This window comes from Tauraco erythrolophus, chromosome 15 (assembly GCF_009769465.1).
Source record: "Tauraco erythrolophus isolate bTauEry1 chromosome 15, bTauEry1.pri, whole genome shotgun sequence".
Classification (NCBI taxonomy): domain Eukaryota; kingdom Metazoa; phylum Chordata; class Aves; order Musophagiformes; family Musophagidae; genus Tauraco; species Tauraco erythrolophus.
The window spans coordinates 2,473,668-2,496,056 of record NC_141479.1 but is presented as its reverse complement, the minus strand read 5'-3'; the positions used below and the strand labels follow the sequence as shown (position 1 = coordinate 2,496,056).

Genomic DNA, 22,389 nt, shown 5'->3' with positions numbered 1-22,389 from the left:
GGACTGTTTCTAAGACTTAGCATAAATACATTTTTGCAAAGGTCCGCATCCTCATGACAGTGATTTTATTTTTTTTTTTTTTATTTATTTTTTTTTTTTGTCCTGCCACAGGATCCGTGCTCCTCTGGAGATCCTGAGCAGCTCTACCTAGGTTGATATTGTCAGATTGTTGGGACGGGAACCGCTTATTTGCAGGAAGGTGTGAGGAATGGAGGGCACAAAAGCCTCCTGATGCCTGACAAGTTTGGTTAGCACTGCTGCAGTTGGATATCCTCATCGTAAAAGCATAGAGCGTGGTACGCTGGATTCCCGCTGCCTGGATTTGTTAGTAGCCCTTAAGCTTAGAGCTGTGGAGTGAGCGTACAGACTCTTAGGATATTAGCACTTAATTGAGTTGATAATGTTATAGTTGATTACTTCAGAGGGAGACAAGGGCTTCTTTTCCTTTTTTGTTATTTGAGTAATGATCAAGTTGAAGTCTGGGAGTGCAAATCAATTGTTTAATTGGGGATATAACAGTGAAAAAGCAAAATAAAAATATTCAAGTTAAGGTGTAATAAAACTTCCTGTTTGTTGTCTGTGTGTGTTAACTGCAGTTTACCTCAGGGCTATTTGTTGAAAATTCAAAACATTGTATGTTTCTTAGTATGGGTCACGAAAGTAACCTTTGGGATAAGGAGCTAACAGCTCATCTAAATCAGTCTGTTCATGTATACATGACCTCTTCGAGATATGCTGATACACTGAAAATTAAAAATACAATTCTTAGGTACTACTTTACCCACTCCAGCTGCATGCATGGAGAGAGGCTGTGCAGTAAACTTTCCCTGTATGCTTTCCAACTGTTTAGTTATTTCCATCCTTCCTCAACTGACTATTTTTAAGGCTCTTTTTCACAGTTCCTATCGGGCCTCCAAGAGCTCTACTCCTGCGTGAAGCTGCCAAGTTGAAACCTTTTTTATTTTTTTTTTTAGCATACTCAAGTCCAACAATCTTATCTTGGCTTATCGCTCCTGCCAGCTTTCATCCCAGCTCCCTCAAATGGAGAGGAAGAGGAAGCAGTTGCTGGGACGCAGAGATAAAAGAGAATAGAAGCAGGATGTTTCACTAGGATTTAATGCATATTAAAACAGGGGATTAATGCGTTTTCATTTTCATGTTGGTCTGTATGGACATCTTACTGTACCTGCAGTAAAGTGACCTTTAAACTTCTCAGGAGTGGATTGGGGAGAGCTGCAAGCACTTCTCAGAGTTGAAAGAGCTGAGTACTACGATATGTATCTGATGTTAGCACAAGGCTGATTTTTTTTTTTGACTGAAGCTCTGTTTCTCCTTTTCTGCAGGGATTCCTGAAGAATGAAAAAGATAATGCATTGCTGTCAGCCATTGAAGAGTCTAGGAAGAGGGTAAGCTGGAAGCAAGCACCTTTTTTCTTTCTTTTTTAAAAAGGGAGAGCCCCTAAGGAATTAATAAATTAGATATTTAATAAACTAGTGGAATGAAAGGGAACTGTATTGAGAATATAGAAAAAGTAGATATAAGGAAATACTTGCTTAGGATTTCTGGAAGAAATACTTGTTAGTTGTATTTCAACTGCAGTATTTTGTAGGGTCGGGAGGCTCACAGTGTTAAATCTGTTGGAACAGAGCAGCTGTTGTTCGTAAGGCACAGCACACTTCCTCCGACCCTCTCCGCATGGATACTGCCTTTCCTAGAGGTGATAACGCTAGGGTATGGGGTTTGTTCCCTTTGAGAAATGCCGTGTGCGCTGACTTCCTGCACAGTGGTGATGCTCAGTGAATTTATTGAAGCTGTTCCCCCAGGTTATGGGAGTCGAGGTACGTACAGCCACATTCAGGCCAATGCAGCAGCAGTGCTGTAAGGCTTAATTCTTCTGTCTCTAGAAGAGCCAGGACACCATACTGCATCACGCTCTCCAAAGCTGATCGCTCATATAGAAAAAATAAAAAGTTTTTGAAGCAGTGCAGAAGAAAATGCTATAATAAGAAAGCAGTTGTCATCACTTAGGCTCAGGCTTTGCCGAGTCCAGTTTTCTGCCCTCGAAAGGGACCAGTACTTAGTCTGTAAGAAAGGAAAACAGAGATATTTAAGCCTTCCCTTGTTCATCTCCTGTCTCTTCGCCTCCAAGCAAGTAGTTGTTTTAAGGATTTTCTGAACTGGAAGTTGTTTTCTTATGTGAGATGCATCTGATCCTGGTTTTGAATCTGTTTATGCTTTTGGTATCTGTCATGTTCTGGGGCAATGATTTCCGCAATTGAATTATGCAGTGTGGAAAAATGCTTCCTGTTGTTTGTCTTAAAACCGTTGCTTGGAAATGTCATTGTGTGCTTTCTAGTGCTTATGTTACGATTGTTTCCCTCCATGTACACTTGGGGCATCAGGTTTATAACAGAGCCTGTGTTTCTTTCAAATGATAAGAAATAGTAGTTAAGCATTATTAAATTATTTTAATTACATAGAATTACGCTGTAATTGTTGAAGCATATTTGAAATCCAGTTGAATTATTATAGTGAAGGTAAGGATAAGACCTATATTCTGCTATGAAAGTATAAAGTGAATTTATATACTAAACCAAAGAAACACAAATCTTATGCTCTAGTTGCACGCACGCACCATAATTAAATATTTTCCAAATGTCACTGCCTCTTTATCAATTCATTTATACTGGGAACGGTTTGCCCCTTAATTGACAATATCTTGTGGGCTATAATGAGATGGAAAACTTATTCAGCCAACCAAGACATTTAGTTTTGTACACTGCAGCACAAAGATATATGAAAGACAGAAGGTTGGGAAAGGGAAAGAAGTGGAAGATCCAATGTAGCTTATTCTCTGTTTAGAATTAGTGGAAGTAATAATGTTTCCTGTCCCGGTGTACTCAAAGCTGCTGGTTAGCATCACCCAATAATAACAAGAAAGGTAGTGAAGCATCTTCTCTATCCTAATGACATTGCCAAAATAAGGAAGATGGAGGGAAAAGCTCTTTTTTTCCATGAGTTCGCCAGTTGAATCTGAATACAATGTAGCACATCAGCCATTTTAAAGGTAAAAGGATGTTTGTTTCTTGGGATGTGATTTTTCTTGTATGCTTTCCTGAGTTATGTTCCTGATGAGAGACTCTTCTAATTCTTTGACACTGATTAATTTTCCTTAATACTTTTATTTTATCCTATTTCCCATTTGAAAGAAAAACATAGCGGTAAAGACCTGAAAATGAAACATGGACGATAAATACGCATCTCTGCTAAGAGTGCAGGAAGACAAACCTTTATAGCCTCCAGGGAGGTGAAAAGCTGGTTGTCCTTAGGGAAGTTAGTCCCAACCACACGGATCAGGGATGACCTGGATATTGTGTGCATGCTGCTAAATTAAAGAAAGAAGCCTATTGATTTCCAGCCTGCTAAGTTTTGCGTGTATCACAGTACCATGGAAGAGAGACACGTATTCTCTGTTTGACCAGTTGTGTGTGAGAGTTTTGTCTTAATCCCACGCACGCCTACTTTCTGAATCCCCTCGTACCTTTACAGGAAGCCTGTTAAAATAACGTACAGAACATTATTAGCTCTTGAGGGCTTACCTGGTTGACTTATCTAGTTGCTATCTTCTGTTTCGTTTCTAAGCTGGTCTATTAAGAGCAAAGCTAGGCTGCTTGGTGTTTCTGTATGTTCCTTAGCTCTCCTTTTCCTTCACCAACAGACGTTTGCTATGGCTGAGGAATATCACCGAGAATCAATGCTGGTTGAGTGGGAACAGGTGAAGCAAAGGATTCTTCACACTCTGCTTGCGTCAGGGGAAGATGCTCTTGATTTCACCCAGGAAAATGAGGTAACTCTTTTCTCTCTAAACACTGCGTGTAGTCACACACATGTGCGCAGCTGGCACTCCAGCATTGCTGAAACCACCTCTGGGTCATGCTGTAGCTACAACTGTGTGAAAATGAGACTTAGCAAATCTCTGTTGAATTCCAGAACAGCTGTAACTTACAGAATGCATTGTGTAGCAAAATATCAAACTCTTAAGATTGTTTTTATTGACTGATGCATACGGGCAAAGGAGCTCCTATTGCTGCAGCTGTTTTAAGCAGCATATGTGCAAGCTGGAAATTTAAATTCACACTAATGTGTATTAGATCAATACACCCAGCGGACAGAAAACACATCGGGGTGAACTTCAGCTGGAGGAAACCTTTGCAATGCTAATAAGACCAGACAGTTTCTCAGGTCTAACCGTGCTCACATGCAGGTCTTAAAGTGTCGCTTCCCCTTAACACTGTGTGCTAGCCAGGATTTCTGGTTTTTCTTAGAAGACCGATGAAGTGTCTCAGGTTTCTTGGCAAAACCAGATGAATATTCAACAAAATAACAGAGATAGTACACCTTCCTTCTTACCTTGCTTTCTCACATAGTGCAGATTCAAGTTTTGTGCCTCCAAGACCTCTAGTGTTCAGCAATTCAAGTGACAATATCCTTTGGGCAAGATGGTCCCTGTGTTTGACATAGAAAGCTTTTGACTAGCAACTTAAAATATTCCTTACCTTATGTTACACCTGAAAACTTTACAGTTTATTCTCTTGAAGAAAACATTGCAGTTGAGTAGAGTAAAACAGTTACATGCAGAGTTATGGGAACTCCACCTGTCTGAGCTGGAGACATCAGACATCAACTGAGATCCCTGGAGCACAAAGTTACATCACAGCCTTTGCATCGTGCTGCGTGAAAATTGTGACCTTGGGAGGAGAGGTGATAGGGGCTGAAGGGGATCCACGTTGCTGTGCTTTCAGGCTGGAAAACAGGCACAGATTTTTACAGCTATGTTTCTCCTTCCTTCCCTTTTTGTGCATTTTTGTTGTTGCTTTTTTTAAGTAAATTCTTGTTCATTGGAGTGACTTCTAGCACTGCAAAGTGCATTAAAATAAAAAAAAAGCCCTTGGTGTTAATGGGGTATGACCTGTATAGGGATTTGGAAATAATTAAAGTTTTTAATGAAATGTCCCTTTCTGATTACTGTTCTTTTAAATATAGGTTAATCCCAGTTAGCATACATCTTTCTGGGGAAGATAACTTCTATAAAAAGTATTTTACTGATACTTTACTGTGACTTCTCAGAAGGTTGTCCAGCTTTCCAATATTAGAAATGCTAAATAATGGAGGCTGAATTAATTTAAAACTAGGAACAGCTATCCTGTTATTTTAGGATGTGAGCTGAAGACTTGGCAGCTATTTTGATAGCTTCCAATGTCTTTGATTTGTGCGTGAGTTACTGGTGTGGGGTTTTCCTTTCAAAGTGTGGTTATTGACTGCTAGGAGAAGCAAGTTAAGAACCTACTCAGAAAAGGTAAAGCCCTTTTTCTGATGTTTCAGTGTCAAATGGACACTACCCCCAGTCCCTGGCACTCGAGAATGACAAGCATCAAATTGGTGGGAGGGAGGAGGAAAAAAAAAAAAAAACATAAAAACCCTCTAATGTTTTTCATGAATGAGTTTAAAGACTCAATATACACTATCACTCAGTAATATTCCACTCTCCGTTTCAAAGCACTTGTAGTATCACTATGTCATTTCAAGAGCATTTAAAATCCTTGATATATTCTAGTCTTAGCCTCAAGATGTCAAAGGTCTGAGAGGTTTGAAGTGCTTCTACTGTGTTAAAAGCCTGTTATCTAACTTCCCCACAGCAGGTTGTTCCTCTAAAGCCTTGTTCCAGTCAAATAAGTTTTTTGTGTGTGTGTGACACAAACAGACACAGCCTGTAGAATATAGTAGAGGTTTAATTGATATCCTCTGGAGATGGAGAATCAACTGAAAAGGCACAGATCCAAACGCAGCAGGGGGCCGGGTCTGCCTGCGAGCCAATTCTCAAGCTTTGGGCAAGCTAATTTGGGCAGAGTGAAATACCAACACGTTATTCATGGAAATAAGACCAATTAACAGGCAGAGCTCATGATTCAAAGAAGCCAGCGCAGGGCTTGCCATTCGGGTTTTCTGCTCTCCCTCGTCCTGCAGCCTGGCCTTATTCCTTTAAGGGAAAAACAGAGCTAATAAAAAGGTGTTTCTTGCAGGGAAAAAGGGAGGAAAGTCCGAATTTTGTTTTCAAGGAATCAAAAGCCTGTGCTCTCAAGGTGTTTATTCCAAGTCTTGTTCCACTAGGTGCTGAGGCATTTCTTTTGTCCTCTTATTCCAGGTTTTTCTTTCTTCCACCCCCACCCTAAGCTCTTCCACTCCTGCTGTCAAGCAACCCGCTCCCGCAGTGACAGAGAGACGCTGTCACTCGGTTTCTGTTCTGCCCCTCTGTATCCTGGTATTCGTATCCCTTAAATCCCAAGGACTGCAAGATGCTTTCTGCTCCCTCGCTGCGCCGCAGTGTATATTGATGGTGTTTTCTCCAGCTCAGTCTCCTGCCTAGTTATTCGCCGCATGTACTGGCCAAGCCATTTGGAGTGCTGACAAAATGTCTGCGCAGACTTCTGCTGAGGAATGTGCGTATGCATATGAGGGCGATGAATAATGCATCTTTACGTGCACGTGGTTTGCTGTGCAAGTGGGGCTGAGTGCTCGTCTGAGTACAAATGAAGAAGGACTCCTTTGAAAAGCAGCATCGTTAGGCTAAACGAATTTAAAAGATAAAAAATGCGGCAGTGCGGTATAGCTGCAGCTTTCACGAATGGCTAGTATTAAGAATAAATATTACAGTTCTGAAGAATGTTTTGGAAAGACTTAAATTCAGGGCAGGGAAAGCAAATGTGGTTGATAAAACCAGCACAAGCCGTTTAAGCCGTATCGGACTAGAGACGCAGAAGGACGTGTGTGTGTGTGCGTGCACTTCTGCAGTCCTTTGTGCATTTCCCACTTTTCTGGTTTTCCTTTTGCTGCTCCAGCTAAGCTTAAGAACCTGACTTGAAAGGTGATTCTTCTCACATGCACCTAGCTGCTGTTTTCAACACATCTCTTGTCGTCTTTTCCTTGCTTGAAAACTTGCTGAGTTCTGACTTGCCACCAAAGGATATCCTGCCCATTCCCTGAATCCCCTCCGCTTAGCTTGTAGGGGATGCCTTTCCAAAGGCTGGTTACCAGCTACAGAAGGATTACGTGCCCAGCTCTCCGTTTCTGCCATTCAGGGTGAAGAGTGGAAACGGCTTTTCCCATGATGCTGACTCACTGCTTTAGTTTTCCTTCAGAAATTTCATTTTCACACAGCCATGAGATAGTTCGGTGAGCTAGTGCTTTTTTAAAGCTTAATAATTCAGAGATGAAGCCAGAATGCAAGTATGAGATGGAAAATATAGGAGATAAGCTTGCTCCTGTGGCTCTTGGCATAGGAAAGAAAAGCAGGACAAATTCTGGAATTTCTGATTTCCTTCCTTGCTGAAGTGCTAAGTCGGTAGTGGGAATTTAAAGAATTTAATTTCAGTGTGGCAGATTGTTAATAAACGATCCTCAAAACATAGCGGTGAGGATAGAATTAAAATTGGAGAATGGAAAGGGGGGAAGAAAAGAACAAACCCCAGAACAGTTACTACTTAGTTTCAGGTGTGCATTTTTGAATTCAGATCCTTACCTGTGGGTTTTAACCTGTCAGTCACACACCGCTCCGGAGCGGCGGCCACGTGGATGCTCTTTGGTGCTGCAAAGCAGCAGCAGGAGAAAAAGGAACCACATTGACAAAACAATGCCCCAGTCCTTATGTTTCTGGTGTTTGGGCACTGGTTGAAAAGTGACACTGAGTCACAATGTACCCTTCTTCACTTGCTTTAGAAGATGAAACCTCATCAGTAATTAATGGCAACGTCCATAATTTAGTGTTACTTTAAATAACTCTGCAATTTATCTGGCACAGCATAGGGGAAGGCTGCAAAGCGCTATTTCTGCCATCGTGTCTGTTTCCCAGGAAACCTGCTTTAACAGCTTCTTTGTTCTTTAGAACAAAGAATTTGTCGTTTTTTAGGTGGGTTTAAAGGAATTTGTGTCAGATGATTTGGCACTGAAAGAAAAATGCAAATGCTTCTGAATATCAGTATCCATTAGGAGTGACTGTGAAGAGTATTTTTAGTGTAAGTTCAGCTGCAAAAAGAAAGTGGGATTTCTTTTGGGTTTTTGGGAAGGCAATTTTATGCTGCAAAAGGTCTAAATGCATCTTCCTGATTTTATAATCAGGTTGGACATCATTTAAGTTGCACTATTACTGGGAAGTTAATGTGGTGATAAAGTAATTCCAGCAATTTTAAAGCAATGTCCACGTTCATCTTTGATACCTTCATTCATTTGTATTTCAAGATATCAGGGACAAAGACAACCAAGTTTGTGGGGTTTTTTTTATTCTGTAATCAGCTGTTGTATGGTAATGTGGAAAGCAGTAATCACAAATACTGCAGAGTTCTTATAAGTTCTCAGTAGAGGTCAATACCTTTATCTTCACAAAAAGATTCCTAGATAACTCAGACCAGCTTCTTGGCCATTACAATTGTGTCACTTTATTGGTCTTTAAATTTACAGTTGTGACAATTTTCCTGATCAAAACTCCTGGACCAGGACAGTGAATAGCCATTGTCTTTGCCAGAACATATGCTCACGAGTGTAAGGGAGGTCCTACACCATAGAAGATAACCTGAGTTAAACTGGTATCAAATTAAAATCATAAACATTTGGGAATGACTGAGACACTTTTCAATGCATACACTGATCTGTAACATGTCTGGAAGTTCATATGTTTGTGTTATTTCATTTCAAAGTTGGGATACAGTTCCCAAAAAAGTGAGATTCTTTTGAAGACTCTGTCAGCATTTCATCCTCATTTGAAACAAGAAACTGAATGATGACACCATCTGGAGAAAAGCTACCCGTTTCTTGGATCTTTTCCTGAAATCCATGCAAGCCAGGTCATGGCAGGAACGTTGGTCCTGCCGTGCAGCCTGACAGGTGTCAGCAAAGCTGAACTCTAAAGCTGATTGAACTGAAAGTGAAAACAATTATTTTTTTTTTAATTTTTTTTTTCCCTCCATTGCGATTGGCCTTTTGTCTGTTTGAACAGGCAGCAAGTCGGTTACATTTAGCTGAACTCTTCCAGGAAAGAGTAGAACATGTCCTTAAGCAATACTTGAAGGTGATCCTATCTACAGGATAAAGTACTGACATTCCGGGTAACGGGTGCGTAAGAAAAAGTAGAGCTGTTGGCCAGTATCGCTAAGGTGCGGTGTAACGGCTAACGAGGATGTGCAGCTAGCCCTAACTGACTGTGGTGGTAAAAAGCTTAATTTTAAAACTCTGCAGGTGTACCTGCTCTTTCTTGGAAAAAGTTACTGATTCCAGTTTAGAGGAATATAGATGGACTTGAGTTATCTGGTAACAAACCAAGGCCCCCTCTCAGTGCTTGCTTACAGCAGCTTTCAGTATTTAGCTTATGTACTTTGTGTCCTTTGTCCTGGTGGAAGTAAAGAACCATCTTAGATCCTCGTAACTACCTAAGCTGGACACCTGAAGTAAGCTGAGCAAGGTTTGTGTGGAGAGGCGACTTCTGTTACTGGACCAACTATATCTGCGAGAGTCAAATGAGCTTTTGGGTTCAAAGTCTGAAAATCAAAGGCCGTTGCTTCAGTTTCAGACCTGAAAACATGCTTGCTTTTCTGAAAGCTTGTCTGTTCCTCTTTACTTGCTCCAACTATGTCGGTTGGCTTCATAATAAATATTATGCTTCTGTTGCAAGCTTGTCTTGCTTTTATCTTCAGACAGTCATGGCTGTAGCACTGCTTATGAGGTGCCTCATATTAAAGGACTGCTTACCTCAAAGGGATCTGTCTTTAAAATGATTGCACTTTATTTTTCAAACCCAAGACTTGCAATGCTGATGCTGAAATGAAGAATTATGTTTTTAGGAAGCAGGAAACATCAGAGTATTACATTCTTAATTGGAAGTATTCTTTCCCCTTGGGTGGTGAACACCCCTGTTCAGTAGTGGCTACACTGAAAATGTACCTGTGATTTGTAGGGAACACTTACAAGGATAGCTTTATGCAGTGTTGGAATATTATGTCAGTATTATATTTCAAGTTTTAGAAAAGAGCACGAATTTTCCATGGTATGACTCCATCTGCTGTCCCTCTACACTGAAAATATCTCAATCTTGATATAGTCCCTGTGGGTTAGAAGATGATTTTTTTGGGGCAGTATATTGCCATCGTCCTTCTTCCTCCTACAGCTGACCAGCAATGGGGCACTTTCTGGCAGGTAATTGAATGCTGCAGTCACATTTTGTGTCTCTTTCCTGTGCTTGGACAAAACTGGAATGTCAGCCTTGCTAGACTGGATCTGTCGAGGTGGTCCATTGACTTGTGTGTCCTTGCTGTGATGGCGATTCAAACTAGATGCTTTGTAGTGAGATGCTAACATGACAATAAGCAACCTTTCAAGAAACAGAAGGAAAGAATTAAAATTATAAGATATTATTTAGAGACACTGATGTCCTAAGTGTAGAGAGCTAATGGCTGGTTTGTGCACTGAATAAGGAGGATTTCTGTCACTTTAGAAAGTTGAAGCTGTAGTGGGAAGATAATAGGGTATTGCAGTGAGACTGTGTGTCTTACTCTGTAGCATTCAAAACCCTGTTCTTGGTTCTTGCAGGAGCATAGTTTGGCTGTTGTTCTTCAGGAGTAGATCTATTGGTAAAATGCCTTGAAGTAACTTTAGACCTTACACTTTCCTTCATGCTTCTCGTTGAACAGCCTAGCTACGTTGGTGACTTGGGCCCTCCAGGTCGCAGCTCCTTGGACAACGTGGAGATGGCCTATGCTCGGCAGGTGAGTGGGAATGAAAAAACATAGTTAAACATTGTTTTCTACAGAGAGAGGTGTGAGGAAAATAAAGATCTGTGAGTATAGCGTGTAGGATGATATGGTAGGTAAACCTGGAAAACATCTGCCTGGCGTGCAAATGCAATTGGAAAATAGAAAAAATTTAGCCTGACTTTTTAAAGTGTACTCACTTGTCTGTGATGGGATTTTTTTTGTCAAAAGAAGATCCTGAACACCTTATGACTGCAGAAATCCTCTATGCTCATATAGTAAAATGAAACTCTTTCAACCTTTAAAAAAAAAAAAGTTTTCTAGAATTCATGTCAATGTGTGACTGTACACAAATGAAGACTTTATATTCCCTTTATTCTCACATGTGGAAGATCACTTTTCTGATATGTGTGAGAAGGAAAAACCATGCTGGAGCCTTAATCCTGATGTTTGTCAAATCACATCCCTTTTAAAAGTGTTGCTTGTGGGAAGCTTTAGTGCATCAGCTATGAATTAATATGCCTGGTGGCGTTAGACTCCCTCTCAAAATTTTCTGGGAAAACTGATAAACCTTTACATAACCAATTTGCTACTTTTGTTAGAGATTATCTGTTTACCAGTGTTGGAAACAAAATGAAAGAGAAGAACTTGATTTTTCAAAATGGAATACGTGAAACAATGACGTAGACAAAGCGTTGCCTAATTTGCACACAATTGCTGTTATTGTGTGCCTTGGCTCAGCAAAGGCTGAGCCAGAGAGCAGAAGTCCGTGCTGTTTCAGTTTACCATCAGCCATGAAATGTTGTTTTGATTACACTGAAATGGTTAATTGTTCTTCATGTCTGGTTGAAACTGTTCCACAGAAACACGGTGAAGTCCACGTAGGTGACTTCACTGATACTAGATTCTGGTTGCAATCTTGAGCTCCGCACCTTCTTTGCACGCTGGACGTGTTGAAGTAGCAGTGCATGCAAGAAAAAAGGACTTGAAGTACCACAGCACTGCCTTTGTAGTGTTGGGAATGGTTGGTTATTTTCAGAGGTAGCTGGAAGGTCTTTGGGCTGAGAGTGGAGTAAATAGTAGAAGTAGCTAAATTAAGACCAAGATTTAAATCACAATGTGTCTGTGCATATGCATGTTCAAGGGCAAGTTTTGAAGGTCTAGGTTTCTGTTCGCATTTCCCTGGGTCAGGTTTCTCTGGTTACTACCACAAACCAGCAAAATTCCATTTCTCTTCTATCAGCAGGTAGGAGGCTGCCAGGCAGGGGAATATCACAGCCATCCAGTTGTCAGGTCTCTTCCAAATCTTTGTTCTCCAACAATTAGCTGCAGTTAATGTAGCACAGGATTCAGTGCAGGGCTTTGCCATGCAGCACCCCTGAATGGCTGGATTGCTGCCCACCTTCAGGCAGGCCTGGGGCTTCAGGGTTGTGGAAGCGCGGTTGGTGCTGATGCCTGTTCCTCTTGCGTTGGGTTAGAAGCGGCTGATTTGGGAGAGAAGCAGAAGGGACTTGCTGGGGACGCTCTGATCTTGAAGCCTGACTCAGATTTTTGCTGCTGTGGGTGGGGAGGGGGAAGGGGAGTAATATGTTTTGTTAAACTTGCTTACTTTCAATATGTTTCAGATTTATATTTATAATGAGAAGATAGTGAATGGACATCTGCAGCCTAACCTGGTCGACCTTTGGAGTGGTGTTGCAGAACTGGATGATAAGGTACTGCCAGTGAGTTAACATAAGGAAATGTATTTAATCTGTTTTCAGCTGTGATTAACAGCCTGCTGACACTGGTGGAAAAATACTGATATTGCCCCAAATAAATGCATCGCTCCACATAAAACACAGAGCCAATGCTGGAATCTTCTCTAGTACAGCAGGACCCACCTGTGATGAACTGGTTCATAGTGAAAACTTCTTAACACAGTGAGGAGGAAAAGAACTCGATTTCACTGCAGTGTCCCATCATGAGTGATGAGCCGTTGTGGAAAAAAATTGCTTTTGATTTTCAATGGGTTCTGTTGTGTTTGGTTTTCAAAATGTGGCCTCCTAATATCCTCTGAATGTATTTAGCTGTAGGTGGAGGGTCTTCAGTCAGACCCTGCTAGAGCTGAAGTAGGCTCCCATAGCAAAGCGTAAAGCCCCTAGGATTGACTTTAAACCAGTGATCTGCCTGCTTTTCTTTTTTTTTTCCACTCCTTTAATTGTGTTGGCTTGATCCACCCAAAAAAAACCCAAATGCACAGACTTGGCCACCTTCAAGAAATGCTTGGAGGAGAATACTTCAGGAGGGTCAAGCCGTGAAAAAGCTTTGGAAACGAGGAGAGCAAAAAGCTATTCAGAGGCTGAGGGGCAGATGCTTCAGGCAGATCTGAATGACAGACTTCATGCGTCTTCGCTTTGAACAATTGTGTTCGTTTTGCTGGAGACAACACAGCGAGTTTCGATGTTCTTGCCGCTTTGAAGTGCTGAGATCAAACACCTGCCCTTGCTGGAGCTAACAGTGCCGTTACTTCTCCGTATTTTGCTGTTTCAGCAGGGCTGCTCTAGTCCCAGAGATATTGATACGGTCTCATCCTTACGAGTGAGCAGACCTGGATGGCTTTCAACATTTTTTTCAGACCTGAGTCTTTGTCCAAGTGATCAATGTCCTTTAGATTTTTCTCATCACAGCCGCTTGCACAGATTTCCACTGGCAGCCAGAGCAGTTTCTTATATGGAAAACTGATGTTGTTGTGATGTTTATTGAGTGGGGTGTACAAGCTGGAAATGGGAAAGGAGTCTGAGCACCAAGTTCCCAGCCTGATGTTGGCTATCGTTGTCCATACTTTTTTGATGCTTGTTTCTTAAGCACGAAAACACCATGTAACTCAAAATGGTGTTGCCTGTTCCTCTCTGTCCTAATCACCGTTGCATGGAATTACTTGTTTATAGAACATCTCTGAGATGTGGGCCATGGTGAAACAAATGACCGATGTTACCCTGGTTCCTGCTAGCGATGCCTTGAAAGTCCGGACCAGCATGGAGGTGCGTATGGAGTTCGTGAGGCAGGCTCTGCACTACCTAGAACAAAGGTAAGGTGAATGCTCTGGGTACCACAGTTTATTTAATAGAGTTCCCTAATATTAAGGCAGAATGACTTTGTAATGTGCACAAACATATTAACGAGTCAGCTACCTCTTGCTCTTCCCACAAGTGTGTGTTGCCTGTCTTTTCTGTTCTGCAGGGCTTGGAGCTGCCACTTGAGTATAAAACTGTTTTAGTTAAAAACTGTTTTAGTTAAAAAGGCCTTGAATCCATGGGGAGGTTGTTTAAAAGGCACAAAGACCTTTTATTCTTTCTTGTATGTTGCCCTTAAATATTCTATATCTGTCATAGTGATGCATGAAGATTTTTCACTTGTGGAAAGAGATCTGTTTTCCCTCTGCAAAAAAAAAAAAAAAATCCCCTTTCTATACTCCCTTTCTGATTGCTGATCACTGTCAGGAGCTGGTGCTGGGAGGAAGTGAGGACAGTACTGGGGACAAATCTGGTGCAATGAGTCAGATTCTGTTCATGCTATTTCTACACTGAAAGGTTTCTGTAAAACTTGAAGAGGCTGAAGCTGAGACTACTAGCAGTGATTTTTGGACTACGGCAAGTGGTTTACTGTCTGTATTGGCAAGTATCATGGTGGCCTAAGCTCCTTGACCAAGAAAATACTTGGGAGAGTTGCAGGCTGTGGAGCAGCCCAAAGCTGAGTCCCGGTGTGGCCGTATTACCCATTCACTGCACACGTGGATATTGCAGTGTCTCTTACCCAGTAGCTGCCGACGCGATGCCAGCAGGCGAGTTCAGCACTGGGAAGCAAACAATAGCCGCAGTGTAGCGCGTGGGTGTCTGTTACGGCTACGGATCTGCCATCTGAGCACGGAACGTGCTGCGCTCTGATACAGCACACTGGGAAGAGATGGTTTTGCCTCCTGGCGCAGCCTCACCGCCCCTGAGAGCTGGTTGTCACCCAGGGGTGGTGGCGGTGTGCCTGCCTGCGCGTGGATGCACTGACACAGGAAGGATCTGCTGTTTCCAGGTCTTTGCTATCAGCAGTGTGTGGTGAGCCAGTGACTCTTAGCCTGATTTGCCCGGTATCCAACTTGTGACATTTTCAGTTCCATTAACTGCTAACTGAAATTAGGAATTAGTTATAGACTGTTGGCCTCTACCCTCCCAGTTGTGGAAACTGGGCCTTTCAGGCTTGATTCTTTTTTTTCAGTTGTTTTTTTGTTTGTTTTTTTTTTTTTTAAAAAAAAAACCCACAACTGTTCCTTGCTTTATAGCTCTTCTTTCCTAGCAGGAATTGGCAAATACTGGGGTGTTTCCATGCCTCACCAGCCCCTCACACATACCAGGAGGGGATGTAATGCTGCTCACAGCTGTCCTTGCGTTAGTTTCTTTGGAGCAACTGGGATGTTAAGCCCTGGGGAGCATGTGCTTACCTCAGCCATAGTGCTAGTCATCAAGATACACTGATACTTGCCTATGTTTAGCGTAGCCTTTCAGTTTTATAGTCTGGTGGTGCACAAGTCTATCGTGTGCTGCAGAGGGAAAAGAACTTTGTGTAATTTATTGCTACTGCTTATATAGATATGTCCTCGGTGAACAGGCTTTCAAGACTCCTGCTTCTAAACAGGAGTTTGTTAAATTCGATCTGCCTTGTTTAAAGGCTTTCATGGGTTATTTTAGAACGTGTTCTCAAAGTTGCCTCTACCAGTTGTTTAAATTCCATTTTTCTCTGTGATTTCTTTCTGGTAAGTCCATGATCCTAAGGTTTGTATTTGTCCAGAGGGCACGGAGGAGAGACAAATACATCTGTGGTGTTTTACTGTTCTTTTGTGACAGGATTGAGAGTTAAAGTATTAGGACGGAAAGGCTTTTTGCCAGTTACATAATTGAGTCTAACTTAGTACTAGGAGAACCTAATGAGAGGAACCTCATAATAGAGAGTTGAACCTGGAGCAGTCCACCACGGACTCCAAGCGTGGTGTCTCTTGAGACTGCTGAATACAAGGATCTTCCTAAATCGACAGAAGTTTTTGCCTCATTTTGTTGTAATGGTAGTGTTTGAACATCAAGGTAATTTGCTTTAAATTGCTAATTCTGTTGGGTTGGAAAGGCAGTGGAAGATGTTTTTGTAGCAGGCATATTTCAGTCTCTTCGTATTTGTTTTGCTTGTGTTGTTTTCCAGTTACAAAAATTACACCTTTGTGACAGTCTTTGGAAACTTGCACCAGGCTCAGCTGGGTGGAGTCCCAGGGACCTACCAACTAGTCCGCAGCTTCTTGAACATCAAACTCCCTGCGCCTGTCCCTGGTCTCCAGGTATGTCCATCACTTTCAGCAACTGAGCCAAAATAATAACACAAATCTGTTTGCTCCAGCACAGCTGGGAAACTAGTGCAGCCTCCAGTGGATTTTCTGTTGTTTAAACTGCTTTTAGGGCAGCAGGCTTTTTTGCCTTCGCTAGAATTTTTCAGTAGGAAGATGGAAGATATTAGATGAAATCACTTTGAGTTCAGAGCTAGTCCTGAAGCATGATGGTGCTTAGTAGTTGGAGTTCTAAATTCTAGAAATTATGGTCTCTTCTGGTGGTCTTTTTAGGGACCAGCAAGCAAGTATTTAAATACGTTATGATGTTTCAGAAAAGCAGTAACTTAATCTCCCTGTTTTGCTTTTTCTCCTTTTTTACGCTTACTGTAAGGTGGTGACACCAGTTGTTGATAACTAAATATGTCATGAATTGATCTGAATTGTAGCCCGAGCCTTTTATTTAGGAATCTGAATAAAATGCTGCTTACCTGCCTGTATTAGAAAGTGCATAGCTGTGCACCTACAAAATCACCAGATAAACAGGCAGGCTGCATTGAAAAATTAAAGTTAAAAGTTACATGAAATAATAATAAATTATAATATTGGAGACCACATAGCTGAGTCTAGCTGTAATTTTCTTAGCTACTGAGATCCACGATTAGTTTGGTATCTTTCAGTACAAACGTCTTTAATACCTCAGTGGTCTAATCCAGATCCAACTCCCGAATGAGGAGGTTATCTGTATGCTAGTTCTGGGATTGTCAGAACCTCACTCAGAACTGAAATCTGGGCAAGAAGAGAGTCCCATCCTTTGCTGCTAGGATGTGCACAGCTTTCCCAGGGCTTAAACTTCATGACCTCTGGTTTCTGTAACACAAACTGAATTTTTTTACCGAAACCAACGTGTAGATATAAGGTCAGAAATAACAAATGAGGCAAACGATAAAGAAAATTAGTTCAAATATGCCGCTTCTTTTATTAAAAAAATTAATTATTTCTTACGTTATTTTCAGGATGGTGAGGTGGAAGGCCATCCTGTCTGGGCACTGATTTACTACTGCATGCGCTGTGGAGATTTGACTGCAGCCATGCATGTGGTGAAACGGGCACAGCACCAGCTGGGAGAGTTTAAAACCTGGTTCCAGGAGTACATGTACAGTAAAGATAAAAGGTAATTGGGAACTAGGAAAGATCTTTGAGAGGAGTGGGAATTACTGTGGAGTAGTGAAATAATCAGTGGCTTGGTAGAAATATAAGAAGCTCAGGTCTCCTCTGGTGGTGGTGGTTGGCTGGTGTTTGTATTACCTACCTAAACTGTGTGTAAGAAGTTTATGTATTTTAATTTGCAGCTTTGAAGTCTAGAAATCTCCATAGAGAGAGAGTGTTGTTTGAAAATATGCGAAAACTTACGTTTCAAAAATGATACAGTGATGTAGCTTTGCTTTTTTACTCTAGGATCTGCCCTGTGTATTGGTAGGTTACCGTATGCGATAGATCAGATTTAGTGTGCTGTCACAAATCTGGGGTCTTTTTATTTCCCCTGTCGTGTATTTTAGTTGAATTTCCTTTGGGGAACGCTTTTTACCACACCTGTTTTCATAAGAATGCCATGCCACAAAAGCAAGTAGTGTTTGTTAGAGGCCTTTAGAGACCTTCACTCTCACATCTTTCCTGTGCTTGTTCTCTTCCAGTTTTTGCTGTCCATCACTGGGCAGAGGCCACTGGCCAAACTACCAATGATATAGTTGCAAGCAGTTGAGCTAGTGCACCTGAAGGTGTGCTCTGAGCTCTGCTGTGGTGTTTTAGGTTATCTTGTTTATCTTTCTGCTTGCAATGAATTTCCAACAAGCATACAGTCAGCATGGCATTAGCTGTGCTCCTTCAGAGAAACGGCACAGGGCTAAGGTACTGGCTGAAATTAGGGGAAGCAGGAGGGGTCAGATAAGTGCTAGAACATGAGCCTGCAATATCCCACCTCAGCCTATGACTGTTTCATTCATGTGTGGGATGCCCTCATCCTGCAATATGTTGAATGTGTTGGGGCTCTTCAAGTATGAGAATGTGCACTAGAATGTAGTAGTTTGCATGTCTTAACAAAAAAAACTCCAAAAACCAACAAAACCAAACTGAAAGGAAAAAAAAATACATCAAAGTGCCGTTTACCGGGTAGTGTATGCCATGTTATTCTTCTATAGGTTAACCTGGTTCGTAGAGAATATCTAAGGGTCCTCATTATAATAAAAATCTTAGTGAAGTTAGTGTCGTTGTTTTCATTACGCACACTTTAATGAGATACAGTATAATTGATTCATTTTGGTTTTGTTACAGCTATGAGAAGGTCCTCTGCCTACAGATTTGACAAACAATGTCTTAGTCTAGCAGAACACTTTATTGATTTGATTCTGTAAAATTCTCTACAAGAGAGTACAAGAAATAGAATGACAAAGAACGTTATGACAGTATTTAATGATAAAGATGAAAGTCTCTCTCCTGGAAGACTTCATGGTACAATGACCTGCTCACTTATTAGTTACTAACCCAGAGAGTTCCCAACACCTTCTGAGCTCTCTTTTTCTGAAATGGTGAAATAACAGTGTCAGGCAAAAATAGCTCACCTACCTATTAATTATTATTAATGTACCCCTAAACAGGCTGTCATCTTTTTTAATTTTTTTTCCTGCAATGAGTGGTTGAAGATGATCCTCCATAACTTTAATTATATGTTTAAATTAATATGTGTGAAATTTTTACCTACAGCTGTAAATAGAAAGTGCAAGAAATATTGGCCAGTGCTTACTGGCATTATGCCTTTGCTGTGAATATACACCTTTTTACATTGATTTATATCCAGGTTTCCTCATACAGGGAAAGATGAGTTTCATGATTGTTCCTTCCATCTTTTTTTCCCTTTAGACTATCTCCTGCCACAGAAAACAAACTGCGTCTTCATTACAGACGAGCTCTGAGAAACAATACCGACCCGTACAAAAGGGCTGTTTACTGTGTTATTGGCCGCTGTGACATCGCTGATAACCAGAGTGAAGTTGCTGATAAAACAGAAGATTATCTTTGGCTAAAAGTAAGCGTGGTGTTGGTGTTGTGGTCTTTGTTTGTTGGTTTTGGTTTTTTTTTTCCTCTTAAGAACAGATGTAAATGGTACTGTGTTTCTGCACTGCTCTGCTAACCTCTCTGCTTCTAGGTCTGGTGTTTTGCATCAATTTAATGATGCGACTTGACCTTGTGGATAGTGAAGGACTGAGAACCCCAGTCCCAGGGCTGCCCTGTTACCCTCTGCACTATCAGGTGTTAATTTGGAGACACGCGTTCTTCATTTGACACTGATCTTTGTCAGCTGTTTTTACAAGCAGTGTTAGCTTGCTAGAGTGAGGATCCTTTGAATTTTCCTTTCTGGATGGATTATGGCTGAAACATTGATGTCAATTGGCAGATGACACTGTCAATGTCTCTGAAGTCCAAAGTCCTTACAGTTTTGGTCGGGGCATGACAGATACTGGTCAGTACCTGTTTCTCTCCCTTATTGGAAGAAGGAGTGGAGGGATGTATGTGTCAAGATTTGGTAAAAAAATATTGCTTCTAATTATTGCTTAGTGAGCATTCAGAGTGCCAGCATCAGAGTTTGATGGCATGGACGGATACAAAAAGACCTCTGCATGGATTTCTGCTGTTGCTACGTTAGAGATCTTTGCTTCCCAGCAATGGGTGGACCCAATGTTGTGACTGGAAGTAGTTTCTAGTGTGTTAGTCAAATCTTAGGAGGGGCTTCAGATGGAATGAATATCTTCTGAGTGTGTCCCTTGTGCAAGATGAAGTTGAAATATCTGTGCTTCTTTCTTCGGATGCATTTTTTAGCTGAACCAAGTGTGTTTTGATGACGATGGCGCAAGTTCTCCCCAAGATCGACTAACGCTATCACAGTTCCAGAAGCAACTGCTAGAAGACTATGGTAAGAAACCACAAGTGTTACTTGTTGTTTATGTAATAACAACTTTCCAGTTGTTATTACACAAACCCCAGACTCCACATAAAACCCTGTAGGTCTCCACTTAGTGCCAGGCGTCTTTAGGGTGTTCACGCTTCTCTAGAGTAACAGCAGAGTTCAGTGAGACATGGTGAACGAGTCCTGTGTGTTCCCAGCAATCCAGAGAGTGAATATGCATCTGTGAACAACACTACTGCTCTTTGTACTTTTAACAATACTGAATTAGGGGTTGCCTTCTCTCACATAAATACGATAAGGTCTTTTAACAAAACTTCCAGCTTTTGGAATACAGAACAGAAAAGTAATCATTACCTAATGTAGGCATGTACTTCCAAGACTTTTCTCTGTGCGCATCCCTTGTTCATTGTTTCCCTTAAATTGCTGTTTCAAGTAATTTTCTAGGGACTCAAATCACAGCTTCTTCCGCTTCAGAAAATTTTAGGAACATCTACAGCCCAAGAGAGTACCTTTTCCCCCTAAACATCTTCCAGTCAGTCAAAATCGGGTCACTCGAACTATCCAAAACACAGTATTTCATTTCCACAGCCTTCTAGCTTGTAGCATCCCTCACACCCAGATAAAAATGTGTGGAAAAGAAATAGAAAAAGCTACCGTTGGTGTCACTGAGTAGGAAAATCCAGATTTTTAATATTATGCATGCAATTTGGCATAAGTATAAACAAAGACAAAAAGTTGTGGTCTTTAGAGGATCTGTTGCGCAGTCTATCAGAGTTGATGGTTCGTTGTCCGAAAAGAACACAGGAACTTTTTTGAGCAACTGTTTATTCTCTTTCACTTCTTGAATACATCTTTATGCTTTTGTGATATATTTGCAGTGAAGCAGTTGTAGGTAAGCCACTGACGTGTGATTAGGTACTCAGTTTTGTCCAGTGTATTTATTTCTGTGGGCACTGAGTAAACAACAGTGATGCACTGTGACAGGAAGCATCCCCTGTCAGTGACCTCTGATTGCAAAATCATTTTCACTTATGCTCTGTGTGGTGTGTTTTGCTTTTTGTTTTGCTTTCAGGTGAATCGCATTTTGCAGTGAACCAGCAGCCTTTCCTCTACTTCCAAGTATTGTTCTTGACAGCACAGTTTGAAGCTGCAATTGCTTTTCTCTTCCGGACAGAGCGCTTGCGTTGTCATGCTGTTCATGTTGCGTTGGTCCTGTTTGAGTTAAAATTGCTCCTGAAATCTTCTGGGCAGAGCGCACAGCTGTGTAAGTCCTGCACATTTACTTTATTGTAAAGGAATATTCTTTTCTGAGCCCATAGAGTACCCTGTAGATACTGCAGGTCTACGTAATTGATCAAACAAACAGCGTTTATCAGAACAATCTCCTAAAATGTAATTGTTTCAGTTGCATTAGAGCTCTGGATCATGGCTCTGACTAAGTTGAGACAAGGATTAGAGCAGTGTTTCCTGGTATTGGATTCTCTGATAGTGTTGTTTCTAATGTTGCAGTAAGCCATGAACCTGGTGACCCTCCTGGCATCAGGCGTCTGAATTTTGTGCGGCTTTTGATGCTTTACACCCGTAAGTTTGAATCAACGGATCCAAGGGAAGCTCTGCAGTATTTTTACTTTCTCAGGTAGGAGCTAAGATATGACTCTAGATTTTTCTCCTGGTTATTACTGCTTAATTATCCTTATCTGGGAAGTCCTCAGAAACAGGAGTACCTTCCTCCTTCCCTTTCTTTTGTAGGAACGAGAAGGACAGCCAAGGAGAGAGTATGTTCTTGCGTTGCGTTAGTGAACTAGTAATTGAAAGCAGAGAGGTATGTTTGGCCATGGTTTTTTTTGCCTTCCTCAGTTAATTTCTTCGTTGAAGTCTTTACGAGGCAGGAAAGTCTTAAACAGTTGTTTACTCTTTCTGCCTGATGCAGACCTAGATGACAGGAGATCTCACAATGGCCATATATTTAAGATATTTAATCACATCTTTTTGCTTGTTATTTATATAAAAATAATTTTGACATCAACCACTGTTTTTCCTTCATCCATGACTGCATCTTTGTGCTTGGTAAATATGTTGTGAAATACATGCAATTCATCTCTCTGTTTTTGTTTCCTTATTTCTCGCTTTACGTCCGTGTGGATATAGTTTGATATGATTCTTGGAAAGCTGGAAAACGATGGTAGTAGGAAGGTGAGTTGAAAATTTATGTTTATATTTTACATAAAAAAGTACAAACTGTGCGTGATTTCCAAAGTAGTCATGAGGCATCTTGCTTTTCTTCATTTTTCACTAGC

The 22,389-nt window shown here is 41.2% G+C and overlaps 1 protein-coding gene across 1 annotated transcript in view; it reads left to right on the top strand.

Annotated features, from left to right (window-relative positions):
- Positions 1 to 22,389, top strand: part of NUP93 (nucleoporin 93) — a 77,407-nt gene that overhangs the window by 43,385 nt on the left and 11,633 nt on the right. The window contains exons 3-15 of the mRNA XM_009978331.2: positions 1,344 to 1,406; positions 3,719 to 3,847; positions 10,734 to 10,808; positions 12,419 to 12,508; positions 13,724 to 13,863; positions 16,014 to 16,146; positions 17,148 to 17,305; positions 19,048 to 19,213; positions 20,005 to 20,098; positions 21,165 to 21,356; positions 21,602 to 21,728; positions 21,842 to 21,914; positions 22,241 to 22,285. Coding sequence (XP_009976633.1) covers positions 1,344 to 1,406; positions 3,719 to 3,847; positions 10,734 to 10,808; positions 12,419 to 12,508; positions 13,724 to 13,863; positions 16,014 to 16,146; positions 17,148 to 17,305; positions 19,048 to 19,213; positions 20,005 to 20,098; positions 21,165 to 21,356; positions 21,602 to 21,728; positions 21,842 to 21,914; positions 22,241 to 22,285 — 1,485 coding nt within the window. The remainder of the gene's footprint in view (positions 1 to 1,343; positions 1,407 to 3,718; positions 3,848 to 10,733; positions 10,809 to 12,418; positions 12,509 to 13,723; positions 13,864 to 16,013; positions 16,147 to 17,147; positions 17,306 to 19,047; positions 19,214 to 20,004; positions 20,099 to 21,164; positions 21,357 to 21,601; positions 21,729 to 21,841; positions 21,915 to 22,240; positions 22,286 to 22,389) is intronic.